Here is a 25,375-nt window from a genome sequence, read left to right as displayed (position 1 = left end):
CTTCTACTTTTATTCTTATAATACTGTTATTATACCAATAATATATTTTCTTTCTATCTGTCTATCTGTTTTTATTGTTGTTGTCGTTTGTTCTGATACTTTCTTTGTCTTGTCATATTTTTGAATAAAAAAAAAACAATAATGTTTGATTGCAAATTATTAAATTTGTACAAAATAAAAATTAATTACAAAAGCAAGATTTTACTGTACAACAACAACAATAAAAGAAACTTCTACATGTTCTCTGCTTTGCAAATGTCCAAAAATGTTTACTCAAAAATGAGCAAACTTAGTGAAACACGTGACAATAGTCAATCAAAAATCTGCATATATCCACATAAAAATAAACCAAACGTGATTTAGTAGAATGTGTAAAACGCTGTTGCTTAGTGGTTGCAGAACTGGATCTGACGCCTGTTTTAATATTTTTACCGTATATAACCAGAACTCTTGCATGACACATTTATTAGATAAAACAAGTTGAAGTGTAAGAGATAACACTAGCTGTTTTTTTTGTATCCCTGCATTTGTGAAATATAGATGTAAACCAGCATGTAGCATACAATCCAAACAAAAGTGGACAATTTTTAAAAATGAATGATTAGTTCTTAACCTATATGGGTTTTGGCTGATGCTAATATCCACAGAGCAGGGCAAATAAAGCCTGATATATGAATTATAATAAGAACTGCTGACTTTAAATAAAAGTTATTTTACACAATATTTACGTTTTTTTCCAAACATGAGTTGCTGTGCATCTGCTGACAAGGCTGTCAAATTTGGAAACACTTCCGATAAGCCAAATCAGATGCAGTTATTAGCCAGTAATGATAAACATGTCCTAATTTTTAATAAAGAATAAACATTGTGCAATTAAGTGTGACTGATGTTTAAAGCACCTGTAACAGATGCACAGGAAGTCAAGCGTAACTCGAGAGAAAAACACATGCACTGAACATACAGCGTTACATACAAGAAATGACAATTCAGCCACAGTGTTTATTAATGCTGTTTTTCATGAAGCAAGTGCACAACAGTCCATTCTGACCAGAGGTGGCATGTAGCAATATGTACACATGGTTTTATCTTTAATTCACAAGCAAGCCTATCATCAAGTGGCTGCCATGACTTTAAAAAATACATACAAACAAAACGACCGAATTTGGATTTGAAAAGGATGCGAAGGTTCATCCGGTTACATGCATGGAAATCTTACTGACTTCTATCAAAGAGAGAGAGAGAGAGAGAGGAGAAAAAAAAAAGAGATGCACAACACAGTGATGAGAAAAACAAAGGAGTTCAGAAGCTGTATTTGTTCCTGATGCCACTTAAAAAGAAAGAACATACATACAGTTGAAGGACAATAATAACAATAATATTCTTTTTCTCCTTAGGTAATTCAAACATTCAGATAATTGGAAAATAAAGTCCCAATCTACTCTTTGTATAAAAAGAAGCTTTCAAGTCAACAAAGGAGAGTTTCTTCACAGAAAGGTCTACAGGAAGGTGGAAGGAAGAAGGGCCAGATCTATTGTTGCACTTGGTGAGTGTGCTTCAGCAGACGGGGAGAGAGAGGTAGAGGCACAGCAGGGCTGAGGGGGGTATAGTGTGTGTTTGAGTCGAAGACGGGAGCCATGCTTTATGTGGCGTATCTCTTCGTCCACTGTTTAGCTATTCTGTCATGTTCTGTTCTGTTGGTCAAGTACTGTGTGGCGATGCTCCCGACCAGAGGATCCGCTGCGGACACAAGAGCGTCGTCAGCACGATAATAAAGACACATTTCATCTGCTGCTTATGGGATAAACTACTGCGCATACTTGTGGTTAATAATCTGAACACAGAACTAACTACAGCTGCACAGTTTGAGAAAAAAATGTTTTTCTGTTTCTTATTAATAAATAATAATTATTATTCTTTCATAATTATTTATAATAATTATTATTTATATTATTATTATTATTAAGACTACTAAAAAAAAAATATTACACTACACAATATTTTACTGTATATTCAAGAAAGATTAATAATAAATTATGAATATTATAGAATCACAAACCGTATTATTTTATTATATAACAAAAATATTATAGTTTTATATTGCTATTATTATTAGTTTATTAATACCTACATTTTTTTATTTTGTAATATTAAGACTTATTTAGTAGGGACAATATTTTAAATAAATTATTATGATTACATAATTACATCAATAATACATTATCATATCTTTTTTATATTTTATACTAAAATTACAATGTTCTGTGTTATGACTACATAAAATATTGTTTTTATTTCTGTAAAATAAATAATTATATTTCATTGATATAATATTTTAATACAACTGTAAAATTGCAATTATTATTTTTTTTATTTATTTTTATTTTATAGTAAAATTTAAATTTTTGTGTTATATTTTTCATTTTGTATGTAGTAATAGTATAATAATGCAATAATAATAAAAAACTAAGACATTACATAAAATATTATATTTTTTCTGTAAAATAAATTAATATTTTATTGATATAATGTTTTATAGTACAACTGTAAACTTGCAATACTAATCAAATATTTTTTTATATTTATTTTATAGTAAAATTACAATATTTTGTGTTATGTAATATTTTTCATTTTGTTTAATATTGTATGTAGTAATATAATACAATAATAATAATAATTAAAAGGAGACATATAAGGAGAATATATATATTTTTTTTGTAAAATAAATAATATTTTATTGATATAATATTTTATAGTACGACTGTAAAATTACAATATTATGTACAGCTGTCTTCATTTAGGCAGAAAACGGCAGGGAGCTGGACAACAACTGGTTTAAAAACACACTGTGCATTATTTAATTAAATTGCAGCCTTTGCAATTTACACTAAGCCATAACATGATTCAGTTTCATTTCACTTATTATATACAGCCTTAACCCCATGTTAAATATGAAATTTAGTATGGAACTCGTCCCGCACCATTTGTGTTACACACATGAATGATGCCTGTGTGTTAGGTGATCAGAAGAAGTCTCACCTGGGTTACAGTCTGTGAGGAGAGAGCAGATGGACAGCAGCACCTTCGAGATGGTGAGCGCCGGGCTCCAGTTGTCCTTCAGGATGTCCAGACAGATCACACCCTGACTGTTGATGTTACAGTGATAGATCCTCGTACGAAACGTCACCTGGGAAGGAACAAGACAGTCAGTGGAAGGCTGAGAGGACTGAATTCGTTACAATACCAGTGCACCATATATTAGAGCGTGCATGCTAAACGCAAGCTAGGGTTATTATAGTTCAACCACTGAAAAAGAAAGACCAAATATTATATTTAATAGTTTCTATTTGTTTGTTTTTTTGGTCAGTTACCAAGAAAACATTAGTTTAAAAGGGAAAGTACTAAAACAACTACAACTATATAAACGTTTAGAAAATTTAGAGTTTAGAGATGAGTGCGTGTGCCATGCAAATTGCTAATTTTATGCGTGTTGCATTGTCTGAACAAACTCTTTTTTAATCAAATGAACAACAGCACGAATCCAGGACATTTCTAAATGAACGTCCTGCTTTACATGGGCTTTAGAGACACACTGGAAGGGGTGTTAAAGGACAACGACAGAGACACACGACTAAATAAAATGGCCCTTAAGGCACTGACAGATTTTTCTGAAAGTTGAATGCATACTCTTGTATGCCACAGACATGTCTCTGCTCTTACCTTGGGTGGTTTAAAAGGGTAGTCGGGTGTAAATGCAATGTCAAGGAAAAAGACCCCTCCTTCATACACAGAGCCCGGTGGTCCTAAAATAGTTGACCTCCATTCATAGATGTTGTCTCCTTTGGGACCGGCGCTGTTAGTGGAACAGAGAAGAGATTTGAGAAGTTAAACAGGGTAAACCATCATTAAATCAGGAGTCAGACACCAAGAAGAAACACGACTCTGCAGACACATCAGCACTGGCCTCATGTTAAAGTAGACCAATCACTGAAAACCAGATGCTCTCGCTCTCCACTGATCATCTTTGGAAGTTAGTAGACTTGGATATTGCCATCAACCACCTCAAGATACAATGCACAATGGCACAAATGTGGAGTTTTGTTTACTACACACATGAAGTGAATGCAATGCCCAACAGTTTTTTTTCAGAATACAACTTTGGTTTAACTTAAAGAAACTATGACAGAAATATATTACTTAATGTAATGATAGTACTACTACTGCTACTACTAATAAAAGTAGCATTAACATTATTTTAAGGTAATATTTTCCCCCCCAAATTTTTTTTTACCATAAAATTCAAATAAAAAAAATTCAAATTCTGAAAAGAATTGTTAAAAAATACATACATAAATTTTTTTTAATAGGGCATTAAATGTAATTTTTGTTAAACTTTTAATAAATTGCTGTTAAATTGTGTAAGTTTCACAATTTAAATTAATTAGACATGCTTTTTGATTAACATTTAATTGAATCCTTAAAATGGAGTCTAGAAAAATGTAAACAGAAAAAAAATTAAAATTAAAATGGAAAACAATTAATTTGGGAAAATTTTTTATTGATTTCACAGGGCCCAAAAAATGATGAATGAGTGACCATTTTAAAGTAAATCTAGATACTTCAAACATTTTAGTGTGATTAAGATCACTAAGAAACACTTAAAAATCGAAGAAACAATTTCTAGTTTTTTTTAAACTCTAGACTATTCCTCCGTCTGACGGTGACATTATTAATACATAAAAGAAGTGTAAATTGTGCCGAAACCAGACGGCTGAGCCTTCAGAGCACATCTTCCAGCTGGTTTGTGATACGTGTCATACTGAAGATTCACGACTCGTTCGACTGCTGTATCTGTGCCAGACAAACAGACCGGGAGCAGATCCAGCCCATAATAACAAACAAACCTAGATCTGGGGACTGGACACACTTGAGAAATACGTGTGTTGTGGATGGTAGTCTGTCTCGTGGCTCTTTTTCTCATAATGCTTATTCATTTGTTAATTTTTATTCAACATCAGCTGTAATATATATATATATATATATAAAATTAAAAACAAAAAATGAAATAGTAATTAATTTTTTTTTACCATGACAGAAAAAAAATAAAATGTAATTCAGTTTAACAATATATTAAAAATATCTTGTCAGGCATATTTAGAAATCATTAGACCGGTTTCAGTTCTAGGCGGATGCTTTCTGACCAAATTCTGAAACTGACCCAAAAGCACAGAAGTTGAATACTTCAAATCACTAATAGCTCATGAACAATAAGAATACACTAATAAGTCTGAATGACACACACCCTGAAGCATGCTTCAAACAACAGTTTATGGTTCTTCTTGTGAGCGGGTCATTTCCTGTAAATGCCCATTTGCTTTCAATGACGTGACAATTAACTGCCGGCAGGTGCCAGTGGTCAAAACCTCTGTTCGGATGAGACGGGCAAAGATCTTTGGGTGCATGCTAACAACCAACCATCACCAGCGCTGTTAACCAACCTGGTTATTGAGCTTTCAGCTTACTATTCAAACCAAAAAATTAATAAAACACATTGCACTTACATTTATATGTGATACAACCCCTGCTACACGAACAGCAGTATATTAAAAGTAAAGATGACTTACAAAATTAACTATTTGCTAAATGCAGAAATGCAAATGAGTAATGGTCGACTCACAGAGACAGAAATAGCAGATGAGGTTTAATGACTGTAGAGCTCTAAAGAGTCCCACTGGCCTTGTGGGAAATGATAGAATCATTAACATTAGAAAAGCAGAATATACCACTCATGGTGTTATTAAAGGTCAGATGCTTAATTTTTATTTTTATTTTTTTTTAAGTAACCAGCATCTCAGTGCTCAATATTTTTGATAGTTGCAGCTAGTAAAAAAAAAAAAAAAAAAAATTATATATATAAACACATTATTTTAAATGTACACTGCTGAAATACTACGAGCTCGAGGCAACAGTAGGAGAAGCGCTCATTCTTGTGCAGACCGTCTCAAAATCACACCTGACAAACGAGGACAGCCATCGCTTACCTTGCCAAACACATCCACTGCCAAAACCATTCTGCCGAGATCTCACATCCGCTCGAGCCAACAGACCATCGCTGCTCTTTTCCCAAACACAGACCGAGAACAACACCAAACCACAACCTCCTTATTCCTGCAGACACAGCTCGCGTCTCCTCGTGGGGAACTGGACAAGCAGTCCACTAAAAGCTCTTAAAGTTTGATGTTCTGGCTCACGGCAGATGGTCAGAGATCCAGATGAAGAACATGAAAACACTCAAGTACAGGTGCTCTGTGCTGCGGTCGAGTGAAAGGTGAGATGGTTTTATCACAATGACTTTAATGTGCTTATTATTCACCCATTCAAATCATTTGCTGTCATCATTTATGTGCCCTCATTCCAAACCTGTATGACCCTCTTCTGCCAAAAAAGAAGAAAAGATATTTTGCAACTCAAACAACAGTAAATGATGACAATTTTTGAAGTGAACTCTACCTGAAGAGTCAATAGACTAAACTTGCAAAACAGCTTTACAGTTGATTCATTTCTGTGAATCAGTTTTTCATGTTTCAATGATTCCAAAACAATTACAAACACGGTCTTTGTATGTATAAAAATCAATCAGCAATCACGCAGTTTCATCTGAAATAGCCATTGTGCTTTTTTGAAAAAGATTACAGTCAGCTACGACACAGAAACGTGATTTAATGATGTCCGAATGGAAATTAGTCTGAAGCCTCTGTACCTTTGGCTCTTAAAAACTCTAATGGGAGAATTCAAGTAAACCGTGTACATCAATTAAAGGTTTACTCCACCCCAAAATGTAAATTTTGTCATTGATTACTCACCCTCATGTCATTTCAAACCCGTAAGACCTTTGTTCGTTCATAAATTAAGATATTTTGGATGCATTCAGAGAGATCTTTGACCCTCTCATAGACAGCAACGTACGTAACACAATCAACATCCAGAAACATGGCAAGGAGATCAGTAAAATAATCCATGTGACATCAGGGGTTCAACCACACAAATTCATTTCCATTCAAATCAACGCATTAATAAATGTAGAAAACATATGCCTACCAGTTTGGGAAGAAATCTCCATACCCTAAAGTTAAATCGTCTGTGACAACAACCCACATATTGTCATTCTCTATTTGCTTTTGTCCCCCTGCCTTACTGAACATCTAATTACTGCAATAAGAAAATACAATGTGAAACAATGTGATTATTAATGTGTGTGCTACAGGCAAGGTTGAGCGATCTGACAATGTGCAAAACTAATTAGCAAACACACATTCAGCCAGAAGGTCAGAGCAGGATTAAACACAAGCTGAAGGCGCAGACATAATCAACTATAAAACCAGCTCGGACAGGTTTAATCAATGACCAATGAAACATTATTAAATAGGACCCTTGTTAACGCTAGTCGATGACGATGGACAATGCAGTTTAGTGCACACCTGAGAGATCGTAAAAATGGTTTTGTTTGCAAGATTTCTGGATCCATTCTACAGCTTTGTGCGACGAATAGATCAAAATGTACGTGTTGTTTTTTCTTTTTACCCACTTCTGTAGTTCTTCAATCTCAATGATAAGGCACCACTGACATCAGTCAAGTTTAAGAGACACAAGACATAAAAACCAAGTGTTTGGCATAAAAAAAAATAAATCAATTTTTGTAGTTTTTCATTCTTGTTTTTATCAGCTAGTAACCTATAAAAGTAACTTGGAAAATGCACACACAACTATATGTTGTTTTGAGTGTTAAAACAGCATCTTATCTACTACAAATGCCAGATTTTTCCTGCAAGATATCAGGCAGTGTTTAATTACAAATTATTTAACTTCACATTCAAGCTGCTTTTCAAAGCATGTCAAATTTCTTTCATCAGATCTGGCCAAATTTGACGTGCATTCATATTTATTTAATGGTTGATTTATTTTAATTTGTCTATGTATTGATTTATTTCACTCTACATATTGATTTATTTTACCTGACTGATTTATTGATTTTACTCGATTCATTTATTGATTTATTTAACTTTGTACGTTTCATTTGATTGATTTAACTTTAATGATTGATATTTGATGTGATTTATTCTACTTGACTGATTTATTGACTTATTTAACTTAATTTATTTGATTTATATTAGTACTTGATTTTACTGTATTGATCGATTTATTTTACTTTATTTACTCTGCCTTTTGACGGTTTCTCTTCATATTTTAGATCTATTTTCAAAAACGGACAGAAACCATTAGCAGCTAAAGATTTGGTGCATCTCTAGTCTTTTCCTTGCACAAAACTTGAAATATAGTGCACTAGTTGTATGCTGGATTGGAGCAACATGAGGTTAAGGAAATGTTTTTTTTTTGTCATTGAACATTTGCTTTAAATGGTTTATATAATCAGCATCTCTATCCAAAGAGACTGAGTTCAGCATTTCTGCGCAGTACTCTTCTGTAATTGTGTATTCATTCAGTTAATATGGTCTATTATGCAGTGCTGCAGTGGTTATCAGAACAGGAATTTAATGAAGCAATCTTCTCTTCCTCTGACCGTGAAATACCCTGCTAGCAATTACGGCTACGGCAGCCGAGTCGAGTCTGTCTGTGCTTTCTCTGATGATACAGCTTCTTTTAATACGATACCGTCCAATAGCTCATCTCCCAGTCAAATACGCAAGCAATTAGTTCCGAAACGAGCGCTTGAGAGGGAAATATTTGCTCGATCAGGGCCCAAGTGAATATCCTATTACAATATTTCCACATCAGTTCAAAGTGTCTATTCTGCCTGGCTGCCGAATTCTGTTGCACAAAAGTACCATGATAGACCCTTTTTAGCGCTTCGATTGTTCATGTAATCTGATTTCCACGCAAATCTATTCAAACTGCCAGGAGGTCAATATTAAACTTGGAGAATTTAAGAGTTATGCTACATATTGAAATAAAATCCCTTGAAGGCGGGCGAACAGTCAGCTAGCCTTAGGCTGTCTATGAATAATGCATCACAGATAATTATAATAATAATAATAAACAGGCTTTGCACAGTGTGCATGTATGATACTACTTCAGAAGCATAAGACACACAAAGCCATGGAGCAAATTGCCTCTAATTCTCCCTGAATTTAAATGCTTTAAATATAAGAATATGCTAACGGACATGCATCGTGAAATTGAAGCGAATTCATCCTCTTTCTGCTTTTTGTCACATGAAAAATACCTTTTCTGAGGTGAATGCTTTAAACCTGAGAGAGACAGCAAACCTAGCACAACAACATGGCAAACATCATCCATAAATAAATATTACAATTAAATAAAATGTATGAAGAAATAAATAAAAATGAAAGATAAGTAAAGAAAATAAATATACAAAACATATTAATGGTGCTTAAAAATAATTTCATAAAGGAATAATAATGAAAAATAAATTAGTGGACATGTAAATATTATGAATAAATACATTAAAATAAAAAAAATGAATTTAATTAATAAATATTTATTACAAATAATTGATGACACACACACACACACACACACCAAAAAATAAATGAAAATAAAATCAATCAAACAATCAATGAATCAATCATCATCTTTCTTTAGATTAATCTTTAGATTAATGCTTAAACCGGAGCAGGACAGTAAACTTGGCACAACCTTCTTGATGTTTCACATGCTAATTTTGTTATTAGAAAATAATTACGGTTTCATTTAGATTTTAAATAATTGACTATTTGCATATAAATCTAGGACAGGAGAAAATGTTTTAAAGTAAAAATAAATAAATAAATACGACACACTTGGGCTTTAAGGCTTGATGATAGTTGGTGTGTTCAATAAACAAACACATCCAGAACACGCGGCGTTTGGAGAACACTTCAGTAAACAGCTAGCTAATGTGAGATTTTAAGTGTGGTGCACTGACGATCAGAGCCAGATCCTCCTTCCCGTCTGATCGTGTGTTAAAACATGATCCCAGCGAGCAGCGCAGCAGGACGTCCCAAACGTTTCCTGCCTTCAAGCCTCAAAACATTGAAAACGACTCCAGATTTCCACACCAGGCTAAATAATCAGAGCCTGCCGACATGTCTGAAAACACTTCATAACTAATTCATAGCTGCGTCTTTCTTCAACTACAGCCCCCGTTATGTTTCAGGCACTGATTTTTATTGTGTTACATAAGTGTCAGACTAAAATTATCTCATTTTATCATTTTGATTCTTTTCAAATGTTTTTGACATCCTTCAGCTAAAGTCCACAACAGCTAATAATCAAATCAACATAAATATCACTAGCAAAGAGAAAAATTAGTTGAGTTAATACATAATAATAAACATATTATTATCATTAAATAATATGAATTAATGTATTATTATTAATAATAAATAATAATATTAATGATACTAGCTTTATTTTGAATATTTTATAATAGTAACAGTAGTAGTAGTAATAATAATAATAGCAACGACAACAACTATTATTATTATTTAACTACAAATGAATAAAAGTACAAAACAAAACTAATATTTTTACAATTAGCCTTAACAAGACAATAAATTTATTATTATTATTACGTGTAAATGTCATGGCAATAAACAAAACATACAGTAACACTTAACATGTAAATGCATGTAACTAACGTAAATAAAGCAAGCTAGTGTGCATAAGCCACGAAGTGTTGATGAAATAACACAGTAGTGGACCGGAGGGAATACTTTTTTTTTTTTTTTTTTGAAAAAAAAAAAAAATTCAAGCCGCTTCATGCCTTGCCTGGCCATTAGGAGAAACACCATGTTTCAGCAATGTGAATTGTGTGCATCAGCTTTTATCTCGGGGCTAAGATGAGGCCTTCGACACACATGATCAAGATCATTCCCCCTCATGAATATGCATATATCCTCCCGTCCTCAGCTAATGGTCAGGAGGTGAAAAATGACTCCTAATGCTAATCAGCAGCCAGCAGTAATGAGAGGAACGAGAGCTGACGTTCCCATCAGCTGCTGATGCAAGCATCTCACAGAGATCAGATAGAGATGATGATGATGCAGGTGTGGGTGCTATAAACCAAAACTCATGCTAGGAGTTACAAACTAATTCATGAATAATCATTTAAAATTAATTCTTATGTTAAAAACGCCTCTGTTGGCACTTCCAAAAATGTTATTTTAAACAAACTGTGCAAACTGTATGTGCATCTGTGATGGAGAGATTAGGCCTGTCGCAATAATCCATATATCGACTTATCATGCAATATATGTACATGACCTCCATCATTTTTGGTGACGCAATATATCGCCCCTTATATTTACGTAAAAATTAACTTACTTCATGTTTTGTGCATTCCACTCGCGTCTGTGTCTTTTGTAGCTTCTTGTACATAACGTCTGACTGCTAAATAGTGATTGTTAGTTAGTATTGCTGAAAAACACAGAGTAAATGCATGTCGTGATAAATCAAATCAAATCAATCAAACGTGATTTATTATTACGTTGGCATCTGGTGATTCATTCGTCTGGCAGAAGGGACACATTTCACAGGTATGAATGAAGTTAGAGGATGAAAAGAAACCATGATATGAGATATGATCTGTAAGAACATCCCTCACTGTCACTTTAATTCCTAAAAGTGAAGATTTCAGCAGGTTTGCTCTGAGCTATGAATGTGATAACGCAGAATATGACAACTTTATCAGTGGTCTCCAGTTACAGATGTTGATTTATTCTGAAAGAGCTGATATTATCTTTAAGACGTGGATATCGTTGGATAATCTAAATAGATACAGTGGCACTTCGGAGTGAAACTCACACGGAGTTTGTGCTCAAATCATGAATGATGCGCTATTACAGACCACAGATGATAAAACTGGTAAAGAAATCTACTAACAGCTGCCTATGGATAGTGGGCAGTCTCTTTTATCAATGGTTGAGTAAATATTACAACAATAAGAGTAGGAAATAACTTAAATGATGACATGCCACACAACTTAAGAAACAACTGCCTGTGGATGTATAAATGTCAATATAATAATAATTATAATAATAATCATCAGTTAAAAAAGGGGGTTGGAAATACAGACGTTTAAAAAAAATAAAAAAAGCTTTTTTTATTATTAAAATAATAAACAAAAATACATAAAATAGATTAATATAATATATATATATATATATATATATATATATATATATATATACACACACACTTATTATAACTAAAACATAAATATAAATTATTAAATGACACCAATAATAATAATAATTATTATTAAAGTAAAAATAACTAAATTAATGACACCAAACAAATTATAACTGCCTGTGGATGTATTTCATTATATAACTGTTATAACCTGTTTAAAATATGGGATTAGGAATACAGATAAATGTTTAAAATAAAAAAATTAAATATTACATATATATATATATATATATATATATATATATATATATATATATATATATATATATATATATATAAATATTCACCCACAAACACATAGTGGTTATACAACCATATTATCCCATCTCCCTCACGTGACGGTCAGGATCGCTCTGAAATGCATCTAAACGCAAGGGCTAGTGGGTAATTATTCTCCTCATACAAACATGAGGGCAATCAGTGACTAGGTCAGTTCCAGTTATGTGCTTTATTAAGGTCTGGTTTTCCTCACTGGGCCCCGGGGAGCCACTCATCCCTTTTCTCACTCGCCCGCCTGACAGCCTCATCAACACACAATAACCATTATCCTCTCTCGCCCATTATCTCTCTCTCTCTCCCCGGCGGAGGCCAACACAAAGAGCAGCACGATTATAAACCGCAGACGCTTACCTGCAGTTCGGTGGAGGGTCAAGTGTGATTTCTGCAAGCTCCTTCTGAATCCTGCAACACAACAAAGTATTGATTTATTAATTCAGCAGAGATTGTTCATTTAAAACACATGATAAGTAAAAATTGATAGCCTGAATGTACTCTAAGTCGCTTTGGATAAAAGCGTCTGCTAAATGCATAAATTTAATTAAAATTTTAATTTAAAAAGAAAAGTACATGCAGATGTTAAATATGGCTGAATACTTAAATATTATTCTGTACACACTCAGGTTGGTTATTTATGTAAGTGACAATTACATACACACACACACACACACACACACACACACACACGTATATATGTATTACACACACACAATAAAATAATTACATTAAAAGCATTTTATTACAATCATTTACATTTATTTAGCAGACTCTTAAGCAACTTACAAATGATGAATGATTTTTTTTATGAATAAAGTATCAATAATAATAATAATAATAATAATAATTATTATTATTATTATGAACAATAACAGTTTAATATTACAGTAATTTAATATTATCTAATAATAATAATAATAAAAATGGAAGCATTTTTATTATAATAACTTACATTTATTTAGCTGAAACTTAAGCAAATTACAAACGATGAGGATTATTTATTATTAAATAAAATAATTTTAAATAAAGCATCAATAATAAATAAATAAATAAATAAATAATAAGAGGAAAATAATTATTATCGTATTTTCCGGACTATAAGTCGCAATTTTTTTGGCTGGTCCTGCGACTTATAGTCAGGTGCGACTTATTTATCAAAATTAATTTGACATGAACCGAGAGAAATGAACCGAAAGAAAACATTACCGTCTACAGCCGCGAGAGGGCGCTCTATGCTGCTCAGTGCTCCTGTAGTCTACACTGAAAACATAGAGCGCCCTCTTGTGGCTGTAGACGGTAATGTTTTTTCTTGGTTCTAAATAAAAGAGACTTATAGTCCAGTTCGACTTATATGTTTTTTCCCCGTCATGACGTATATTTGGACTGATGCGACTTATACTCAGGTGCGACTTATAGTCGTAATGTTATATAAGTAGACTTATAGTTATTATGGTAAACAAGAACTGGATTCTATCTATCTATAATAATAATATTATAAATGAACTGTATTTTTATTGTTTTGTAACTGAAGGCACTTTATTTGTAAATAAATTGTAATCTAAATTTATTCCATAATTGGAATGCTACACATACGGAGTTTTTTTTATGATTGTTCATTCTTCCTCAGAATTAACAATCATTACCATCTATAATTGCATAATGACTGAAAAAAAAATCATTGTATGAAATTGATTTTAAAGAAATGCCTCACACCAAGCAGGATAAACCAGTCATGTTTCTCATTCATAGCTGTCAAACTGAACATCGCAATTTCCTGTAACACATTTTTAAAATGCATTTAAATGTAGCTTTTCAGTGAGTAGGTGATCTAATAGATTTCACCATTTTCAAAACGTATATTTATTTATCTGTCACTGCACTTCAAGTCTGAACATCCCTGGCATCTTCTGCGAGCAATACCTGTTGTTATCTCAGAGGTCAAAGCGGATATGGATTCAAGCGTTTTTTCCATTTTCAAGCAAAGTGACTCACACACACAGTAACTGCGACCATCAAGCCTGTTATTTAAACATGTTTCCTTCGACAGTCGGGTACAACAGGAAACCATACATCATCAAAACATCAACCTTGAGTAGTGGGTCGCTATTTGTGGCTGTTTAAGCCGCACTAAATCACTGAAAAGCAACAGTAAGAGTAAGCTGTTCAGAAGATAAATTGATTTTTATGACATAAAAGTAATTGCTGTTCATGCATAAATATCAATTGTAACTGTAGTACACCTACTTATATAAAATATTTTATATAATATTAGTAAAAAATAATATTTTATTAATAACTTACAAAATAACAATTTTAATTTTTCTTTCATAATAATTATCATTTTCTTAGCATTATTAGAGTTAAATAAAACTGATATAATGTATGCAAATTGTTTAATAAATACTAATTATAATTTTTGCAAAATAAACAAATTATGTATTGTAATATAAAGCTATAAAAAGTAAATTTTAATGTTTTTTAAAATAATAATAACAATAGTATAGTATACAAATTATTTGTATGTTCTGGATAAAATCTGAATGTATGGCATAATCTGAAAACTGTAATTGTTTTTAACATTGTTCATTATGTCTTCCAAAGAATTAGCAAACGTTAGCATCCTTAATTGCATAAAGACTCCCCTTTTCACAGAAAAAACAACAGCATGTGAGTTTGGATTTGGAACGACATGAGGGTACTGTAAGTGAATAATTCTCAGTTTTGGGTTTACTATTACTTTAACAAACAGACCACGATTATTTAGCCGAATCAGTTTCTAGGTAAAATGCACAAGCTAATTGTTTTCATTTGGAGGCCCAAAACATCAAAGCCGTTTTCTTTCATGAACAAACACTTTCGATGTTGACGTCTAAACCCTGATGGTTCTCGAATTGTGTAACATCAAGCACAGACAAAAACCATCCTCATCCTAGATCGGCCTATTTCGGGATGCTCATATTAACCGTTAACCGAAAGTAAAAAAAAAGGTGCTGCCTCTGATTACTGAGCACATTGTTTCCAGTGATGCACTGACTTTCTTCAGACTTTTCCGTCTTTAACTGCTGAAGTTCGAACACGTTTTCCACGACTGTATGCACACTCGCTCACTTATATTCATGCATTTTAAAATGTAAAAAAATGTGGAAACCACTCATTGCATCAAACCATCTCCTGACTGCATTATTATTTGTAAAATAGGGGCTTTATGGAGAGCGTGTGTATACATGGTTAGAAGTATAACCGATTATAGTTGATTAATTTAGGGAAATTAACAAGTGTCTCAGTCCTCAAGGGACTATTTGGCCAACCATCTTATTCCTGCTTGAAAAGCAAAATGATATTGATAGTGTAAAAAAACAGCAACTTTGAAGCACATGCTGATTGATGGACTAGCATTACTCAACATTACTTACTAGCTTCCAGCAACACTGCATTCAATGAAGGTAAAATAGTGAAAAACATAATAATAGTTCATTTAAATGAAACTGGAAGCAGAACCTGAAAATTTGTATACTGTAATATATGTTGAATTTTGACATTGCCAACCTTTAAATTAAGTCACCTTTAAGTCAAGTCACCTTTATTAATATAGCGCTTAAAAGATTGTGTCAAAGCAACCGAACAACATTAATTAGGAAAACAGTGTGTCAAGGTGACAGTAACTACAACCCGAATTCCAGAAAAGTTGGGACGTTAAATAACGTCCCAACGTCACAGTAAATTTTAATAAAATGAAAACTAAAGGAATTTCAAATCACATGAGCCAATATTTTATTCACAATAGAACATAGATAACGTAGCAAATGTTTAAACTGAGAAATTTTACACTTTTATCCACTTAATTAGCTCATTTAAAATTTAATGCCTGCTACAGGTCTCAAAAAAGTTGGCACGGGGGCAACAAATGGCTAAAAAAGCAAGCAGTTTTGAAAAGATTCAGCTGGGAGAACATCTAGTGATTAATTAAGTTAATTGATATCAGGTCTGTAACATGATTAGCTATAAAAGCTTTGTCTTAGAGAAGCAGAGTCTCTCAGAAGTAAAGATGGGCAGAGGCTCTCCAATCTGTGAAAGACTGCGTAAAAAAATTGTGGAAAACTTTAAAAACAATGTTCCTCAACGTCAAATTGCAAAGGCTTTGCAAATCTCATCATCTACAGTGCATAACATCATCAAAAGATTCAGAGAAACTGGAGAAATCTCTGTGCGTAAGGGACAAGGCCGGAGACCTTTATTGGATGCCCATGGTCTTCGGGCTCTCAGACGACACTGCATCACTCATCGGCATGATTGTGTCAATGACATTACTAAATGGGCCCAGGAATACTTTCAGAAACCACTGTCGGTAAACACAATCCGCCGTGCCATCAGCAGATGCCAACTAAAGCTCTATCATGCAAAAAGGAAGCCATATGTGAACATGGTCCAGAAGCGCCGTCGTGTCCTGTGGGCCAAGGTTCATTTAAAATGGACTATTTCAAAGTGGAATAGTGTTTTATGGTCAGACGAGTCCAAATTTGACATTCTTGTTGGAAATCACGGACGCCGTGTCCTCCGGGCTAAAGAGGAGGGAGACCTTCCAGCATGTTATCAGCGTTCAGTTCAAAAGCCAGCATCTCTGATGGTATGGGGGTGCATAAGTGCATACGGTATGGGCAGCTTGCATGTTTTGGAAGGCTCTGTGAATGCTGAAAGGTATATAAAGGTTTTAGAGCAACATATGCTTCCCTCCAAACAACGTCTATTTCAGGGAAGGCCTTGTTTATTTCAGCAGGACAATGCAAAACCACATACTGCAGCTATAACAACAGCATGGCTTCGTCGTAGAAGAGTCCGGGTGCTAACCTGGCCTGCCTGCAGTCCAGATCTTTCACCTATAGAGAACATTTGGCGCATCATTAAACGAAAAATACGTCAAAGACGACCACGAACTCTTCAGCAGCTGGAAATCTATGTAAGGCAAGAATGGGACCAAATTCCAACAGCAAAACTCCAGCAACTCATAGCCTCAATGCCCAGACGTCTTCAAACTGTTTTGAAAAGAAAAGGAGATGCTACACCATGGTAAACATGCCCCGTCCCAACTATTTTGAGACCTGTAGCAGAAATCAAAATTGAAATGAGCTCATTTTGTGCATAAAATTGTAAACTTTCTCAGTTTAAACATTTGCTATGTGATCTATGTTCTATTGTGAATAAAATATTGGCTCATGTGATTTGAAAGTCTTTTAGTTTTCATTTGATTAAAATTTAAAAAACGTCCCAACTTTTCCGGAATTCGGGTTGTAATAAAGAGTATTGAGGACTGAGAGTTGAGTATTGTGCATTTTTCCTTGCAACAATTTTTATTTTTTTAAATAGTTGTTTAAATGATTTGAATGGAATCGGAATCTGAAATTTTCTAACGATTCCCAACCCTAGTTGTGAGTCGGGAAAATGAACCGAACATCTCTAGTTGGGTTGTTGATATGCACTGGAAAGCAGACGGAACAGGATGCTTATAAAAAGCACTGTGTCCCAGGCAAAGCTTTGCTCAACTGATTGCATAATGCCATCGTACTGCAGTCAGGCCTTCAGAGAAACTACAGCGTTGCCAGCGAGGCCTGTTCACAGAATGATTGTGATACAGCATGTAGAATAACAGAAATGCAGTGAAGCAAACTTCAGCGTGCTCCACTCATCTGCAAACAAATGTAGCGTTCATTCATCCTTCAGAGCGACTGCACAGATCCCTCCGGTGTTAAAGCATGCAAACCTATATTTAGTTTGCAAGTTGAAAGCTTTGACACTGAGAGGTTTTTACATGTCTGCAAAGGGGATTTTCTTATAACACAGACCAGTGCATCTTGTCTTTTTTAACAGGGTTGGTTGGCTTGTACTTTAATGCCATGCCAGATTCCCTGGGCATTTTCATTGCAAGAAACAAGATGAAATGGTATAAAAGAGCAATTTAAAAACCTCTATCATCTATGTTTTTTAAGTTTGCTTTGGATGGACAGCCTAAAGTAAATTCAGGGTTGACTGTTTGCAGAGTAACAGAACTTCCCAAAAGAACTTAAACCAGCACAATTCAATAACATTTTTATTTTCGAACAGGGAAGACTAACCATATAAATCATCCATTGTTAGGCGAGTAAAATACATAAACTTGTCAACTATTAAAAAGGACAAAAAACAACTAACAAAAGCTATGGCGTTGAATCAAATCAGCAGGTAATCTAGCACAAATTCATCCATCCCTTGATAGAAATTAGCCAAATTATAGCAATGCCGAGATGGACAGGTTGTGTGACACAAGAGGGACAAAACCAAACTAACTTAATATGGAATCATCTTAGTAATGTAGATATTGTTGGACCTTCAATCTTAATTTTTGCTGCTTAATGTCATGTCAAGAGTCACCATTATTTATAAATTATATTAAATGACATTTATTCAGTTAGCAGATGCTTTTATATTAAATAAAAACAACAACAAGGGTTTAATCCATAGCGACTTAGAAAAAAGGAACAAAACCATTAACAAAACATTAAATCCTGGCTCACGTTAATAATGTTGTATGGTCAAAATGATCAAAGACTTCTGTTTTCCTGTCCCAAAAGGGCCATTTGGAGTTACATGTGTATGCATCGGTGGTCTGCTAATGGTCACACAGTGGGTGAAGTGTAATCTGCTGATTGGTCAGTTTGATTGTCTCACATTTGGGTTTTTGTCACATGGTCAAGGAAGGGATAAAAGAAGATTGTAACGGTTGCTCTACCCCTTTCTCTTTTCTGGAGCGCTCTTCTCTGGGCTCTGCCTTATCTCCCTCTTTTTTCTCCCCCTCTTTCATCCTTCATCTATTTTGTAACCAATTCAAGTGCAACCATAACAAAATATTGTTATTAAACCATCAAAATTATTAATTATGGCCTTACTAATCTTGATTCAATATTTACTCTGAAAAGCTACCTATTGCAATACAATATAGTCACTTAATAGCAATGCTCTCCTACATATTTACCAATTGTAACCGCGCTTATTTCCGTCATTGGTTTAAATGGCATTGGGTGGTAATAGACTAGAAATGTACGGTTTTATACCATCGTGCTGATAACCTTTCTTTAGTACGTGGGCAATCCTACAGCCCAAACCACTGTAGGGAAACCCCCCTTAATACATTACATATAGTTAAGGATTAATTTCAATTGCTTATTTGTGTGTGAAAAACTATTTTGGTTCTGCTGGGTGAATCTCAATTCAAATCCAGTCAGCTTCATCAAAGCGTCAACAAGACATTAGTGTCAATACATTTCCAATAACGTCCAAAATACCAATTTGTGCACCATTAAAGTGGATTTGTTAAAAAGCAAACAGCCAGAACGTTACCTCTTGGCACTGGTGGAGAGTTTGGCCGCGGTTTTACTGGAGATCTTGGTCTCCTTCTTCTTGGGTGCAACCAGATCACGCTCCTGCTGAGGAGGTGCTGTCTCCCGCTGCTCGATGTCTGAACTCCCTCCGCTTGTGCTGGGGCTATCATCTGGTCTCTGCACCTCACTAGACATCTTGGCCCTGAAAAACAACAGGATTCACACACAATTACATTAGCAGACTGATGAAGTCACTGGGGTATGAAGTCACTAGTTGTTTTGATTCCAGCTGCGCTGAATTAAGACGAATAAAACGGTGATTTCTAACTGGAATAGAAGCCAGAGGAATCGGATTAACTTTCAACAAGAGGTTTTTTACTTTACAGAGAACAATTTTTGGTCTGAACATTGAGCTGTTATTAACCAACAGCATTTCTAGGATTGCATGCAACAGCTTTTATTTCTCAAAATCTCACAAAGACTTATTTCCTAAAGTATGAACAAAAACAACAAATTTCGGTTTAAATCATCCATAAAAACATGTCACGTTCATTTCAGTGCAACCCTTTATGCAATGGTAGTTTTACAAACAATTTAGAAAGAACATTTCTGGGGCCCCGCGTATAAAACATTGCTTAGGTTAGATTGCAACCTAAAGGTATGTGTATGCAAAAAATGCAAATGCTTTTGTAAAACCAATTATATTTTTATATGGAAATTTTGGGGGAAGTCGTGGGAATGCATGTACATTTGCATGGTTTTATAAGTGACATTTTGTGCATATGCAAAATCTGCCTTCTGTGCATGTACACACATCTTTAGGATGAATTAACTTTTTGAATTCATAATTCTGGGGTGTTTTATATAAAACTTTGCCTAGATTTAATCCCAAAGTGTGTGTACACACAAAATAAATATTTTCGTATGCAAAAAAAATTTCAGACTTATAAACCCATGCTTACGTGCATGAATTTTCCTCCAAAAATAACACATATGGAGCGTATAACACATAGTATAACTATACATAACCTCATCTAATTATAATTTCTATGCATATGATATACAGTATAACCTATAATCCCCAAAAAACTAAATTGCTTAAAGAATGAACCGATTTGTTTTTGGTGTAAAAGATTTAGATTTAAGTTTTTTGTTTTATGGATCAAGTCAACAAGTGATAAAAATTTACCCCATTTACTTTAATGCACATCTCTGGTCTTATTGCACACATTATTCCAAGAACAATAATATGAAGCATTTCTATGCAACTGTCACGTTCATTCTGCATCATACGAATCAGCCACTTTTCACAATTCCCAATGGATTAAATCATGTTTTTTCTCATTGAATTTTAATTTTGCATGTCTAATTATGAAGTTGAAGGTCTTACGAACACCATTATATGCGGACTTGCATCCTTTTAGCTAGATTAAGGCGTTCATCATCATAACGTGGCCCCACTTTTCAATCAGGAGGACTTTCAAGCAGGCATTTCCTGTATGGTCACAGGAAATAGACTGAAATGAAGTAATACTCTAGAATTTCTCCCAGACGTTTGATCACCGTCAAATCATGATTTATACGTTTATCTGATCTGCGAGGGTGCTGCTGCTCTCCTCAAAGACAAGCAGAATTTCTTTCTGATGTAACAGGAGATGCGGCGGCGAGGAAAACCCTCTGATCACAGGCTTTAAAAGCCACATGAGTCTAGCTAATAAATACCTATGGAACCGGTGCTCTCAGCTCAGCATTTAAACCAAGATAAAAGATGCATTATGTTGAGAGAGCACCAATGCATACTGAGAAGAGACCTTGCTTTAAAGTTGCCCAAGTCTGCATTAGGTCACCTCTTTTTCATATCCAAGTCGTAAATGATCACAGATACACCAACAGGAAGGTATTAACACTTCAGAGAGCGGATTTTACGGGTCAACTCGTTTTGTGATAATATAGGAAATCAGTCATAAAACATTTCAATTGCAGCGCACATGCACCAGTGAGTTAACGGCTCCAAGTCCAAATGCAGTCGGTGTGCTTCGTTTTTTTTAAGACACAATACTGTAAGTTTACGGTCCTGCTTCAAATAGATCATGCTTCATTCCAGTCACTGATAAATCACATTAATGTGTGAGTCTCGGGTTCTGTTTAGCGACCTTTAGTCCCTCGTTCACTCATTCAGAGGTAATGTATCTTAATGCTTGAGATCTGGACTGAAATTAAAAGGCTAAACTGCTCATGGCCCACACAAACTTGACCGTTGTGCAAGAAAACCAATGCAGCCCTTTAATATACACACTGTAAAGCAAAATAATGACCCACATACCATTAAAACCTTGGTTGTAGAGATGTATGCATTTAAATGGAGGCATTTAGCAAACGCTTTACTTACAGTGCATTCAGGCTAACATTTTTTTACCTCACATGTGTTCCCTGGGAATCGAACCCACAAGCTTTTAAGCTGCTGCAATGCTCTACCACTGAGCAAGAGGTCTCATTCCTTTTTTTTTATGTTTCACACACTCTCTCTCTCTCTATACACGCACACACACAAATATATCTACAAAAAACAAAAAACAGGTGTGTGTGTGTACACCTTTTATACATATACAGTATACATAGGATATCATGCATGCATAAAATACCTATTCAGGGGTGTATTTTTACATTTTTGATTTAAACAAATAATCCAGTAATGCAAACCGATAACACAACAGTACATAATGCACTATTTTAGGTCCACAAAATTAACTTTGAGCATAATATGCATCATTCTTCTATAGGACAAAATCTGCACCGATAAAGGTACCAAATTATGCACCTTTTTAGGGAATATTTGATTCCCTAAGTACACATTCACTATAAAGGCACTATTTTAGTGTAGTGAATGAGTAATAAGGATACCAGCTTTAGGAGTGTAGCCTATATTTGAACACAGAATGATACAAATGCAGTCAACAGAACACCCCAAAACGGTGTCACCACAATATCGAGGGTTTTCTCCATCTGAAGCACACAGAGGTGCTGCCTGGCAGGAAATATCTAGTGTATACTACAGCGTGAAGGGCATTGTAGGAAATCATAAAAGCACCTGGCTGTCAGACGCAGAAACCCTGCAGCTGCGTGCGCGCGATTGAGGAGCGTCTGTTTATGCGGGAGGCCGCGAGCGCTTCGGGATCCCGCACTAAATATGCCGAACAAACGTGACCGTCGAGCCCCATCGAGCTTCCGCCGCGATATTCTCCCAACGCAGGGAAAACCACGCGATGATTCGCCCCTGATGACCACGATGAGCGACTGGCTCGGCACAAAGGAGAAGGCTGGTCCCGCACATCCCCGCACACTGAGGGGCAAAAACAAGCACTTTCGCGGGACATTTAACGACTTTTTCACGCGAGGGTATTTACCTGGCGAGCGGCCCTCGATGTGGAGTCCCGGTTCGCTTTTCCTGGATGATACCGTGTAGTCGGAGTCGGGCCGTCCGCTCGTTCTCGTCTCGTCGCTATTTAACTGAAGGTTGCAGAAAAAAACCGATTACAGAAACTGAAGCAGCCGGACCGCCTCTGCGCGCGCTCCCGCCTCGGTCGTGCACGCGCGGCGCGCTCGCCTAAGTGCGCGAGCGTCGATTTGTTCTATGGTTTCAGGTTTGTTGCAACGTTTCCTCACACATGTGACCACAAAACCAGTCATATGGGTCGTTTTTCTGAAATTAAGATCGTTAGGATCGGACAATACTTGTCTGAGATACAACTGAGTGAAAATCTGGAATCTTTGAGGGTGCAATATTGAGAAAATCGCGTTTAAACTTGTGAAAGTGACGTGACATTCAGCCAAGTATGGTGACCCATACTCAGAATTAGTGCTCTGCATTTAACCCATCCGAAGTGCACACACACAGAGCAGTGAACACACACACACACACACACTGTGAACACACACCTGGCAGCCATTTATGCTGCAGCGCCCGGGGAGCAGTTGGGGGTTCAGTGCCTTGCTCAAGGGCACCTAAGTCGTGGTATTGAAGGTAGAGAGAGAACTGTACATGCACTCCCCCCACCCACAATTCCTGCCGGCTCGAGACTTTAACTCACAACCCTTCGATTGCAAGTCCGACTCTCTAACCATTAGGCCACAACTTCCTTTGTCAAAATGAAGATGTTAGCATTGCATATTATTAATCAAAAATTAAGTTCTAAAAAAAATCTATATGTATTGTATATGTATGTACTGTATACAACAATGTATTGTTGGCTATTGATACAGATATACCCCAGTGACTTTAGACTGCTTTTGTGCTCCAGGGTCACATGTAATAATATACCCCTAATAAAGACGAGGCATAAAGGTCCTAATTATCTTAATGAAACTGTAAAAAAATCAAATCTTGAATTTTGACAAAAGTGTACTATGGTAATTTCCACCAAAATATTAGTTACAGTAGTAAAACAACACTAACTTGATATTAACCAGAAAATAAACAAATCTATTGTATACAGTTTGAAGGAGATCTCATTTTAATTTACTATGGTTTTACTTAAAATTAATTAGTAAATATTATATATTAATAATTTTTCTAGTATTAAAATAAATATTAAATATAAAAAAAGAAAAATAATTTTATATATAAATATAATTTATATTTAAATATAAATATAGTTTTCATATAAAGGCGATATACACTTAGATAATATTTTTATTAATTGTTTTAGAAAAGTACATAAATATAATGCATTACTAATGTTACTATATTATAATAAATATTAAATATAAGAAAATAATAAAAATATTTAATGTAATTTGATATTTGAAAATAATTTATGCTATATTTATATATAAATACATATAATAAATATAGTTTCCACGATAATGGTAACAGGACAACATTACACTTTGTGCCTTTTTATCTTTAATATTTTTATTTATTATTTTGTCACATTTAAGTATTCTAAACAGCAACAACTATACATTATAATTTATTTAAAATGTTCCATTAAAATAAATAAATAAATTAGGGGTTGATTTAGAGGGTTCATTGTATTATTAATCTATTTTTCCAATTATATCTTGGTCTGAAAACAAGTCTAGGATATGTCTGCAATTAAATTTCTCCATTAGGCTGAATGCTGTGGGGTGTAATTTCACTAATGATGAGGATTTACTATGAAAAATACTGATCACTAACACATTTTCATTCCTGTCTCTTGTTTTATGTCTCTTAATCTGTCCATTTCATTTCACTGGTGGTGTTTAAGTCTCTTTAGTCTTTGCAGGGTTTACAAGCTCAAGTGAAAGCTGAAAACAAATAGGGATGAGACTGAATGGTATGTACATTACAATTTTGAGTCATAATGTTTGAATAAAATAAAAAACTGACCACTGTTTTGGACTCTACTATGAAAAACCTGTAAAAAATAAATAAATAAAAAACAATCTTGATCTGATAGCCTTTGAGTAAAATTCAGCAAATGTCTGCAATTTTCTCTCGGTAAGCTTCAATAGCTAGGATTCATTTTGCTGTACTGAGAGTAAATCAATTTCAAATGCCTGGA

The 25,375-nt window shown here is 34.6% G+C and overlaps 1 protein-coding gene across 1 annotated transcript; it reads right to left on the bottom strand.

Moving 5' to 3' along the window:
- Positions 1 to 1,194: 1,194 nt before the first annotated feature.
- ube2e2 (ubiquitin-conjugating enzyme E2E 2) lies at positions 1,195 to 23,408 on the bottom strand. Its single transcript, XM_059568531.1, has 6 exons — positions 23,234 to 23,408; positions 19,849 to 20,031; positions 12,838 to 12,888; positions 3,718 to 3,850; positions 3,037 to 3,184; positions 1,195 to 1,737 (listed from the first exon to the last, which is right to left on the bottom strand). The coding sequence occupies exons 2-6, from the start codon at positions 20,022 to 20,024 to the stop codon at positions 1,640 to 1,642; spliced, it is 606 nt and encodes a 201-aa protein (XP_059424514.1). The 5' UTR covers positions 20,025 to 20,031; positions 23,234 to 23,408; the 3' UTR covers positions 1,195 to 1,639.
- Between the last annotated feature and the right edge of the window lie 1,967 nt (positions 23,409 to 25,375).

The sequence above is a fragment of the Carassius carassius genome, chromosome 15 (genome assembly GCF_963082965.1).
Source record: "Carassius carassius chromosome 15, fCarCar2.1, whole genome shotgun sequence".
In the NCBI taxonomy this organism is placed as follows: domain Eukaryota; kingdom Metazoa; phylum Chordata; class Actinopteri; order Cypriniformes; family Cyprinidae; genus Carassius; species Carassius carassius.
This window is presented reverse-complemented; position numbering and strand designations above follow the sequence as displayed.

Bases quoted from the DNA above. Each gene is read 5' to 3' on its own strand.
- ube2e2 (XM_059568531.1), bottom strand. From the start codon at position 20,024: ATGTCTAGTGAGGTGCAGAGACCAGATGATAGCCCCAGCACAAGCGGA. The intron at 12,889-19,848 runs GTAACGTTCTGG...GTTGTGTTGCAG, and splicing joins CTCTCCACCAGTGCCAAGAG to GATTCAGAAGGAGCTTGCAG. The intron at 3,185-3,717 runs GTAAGAGCAGAG...GTTCCTTCCCAG, and splicing joins ACCCTTTTAAACCACCCAAG to GTGACGTTTCGTACGAGGAT.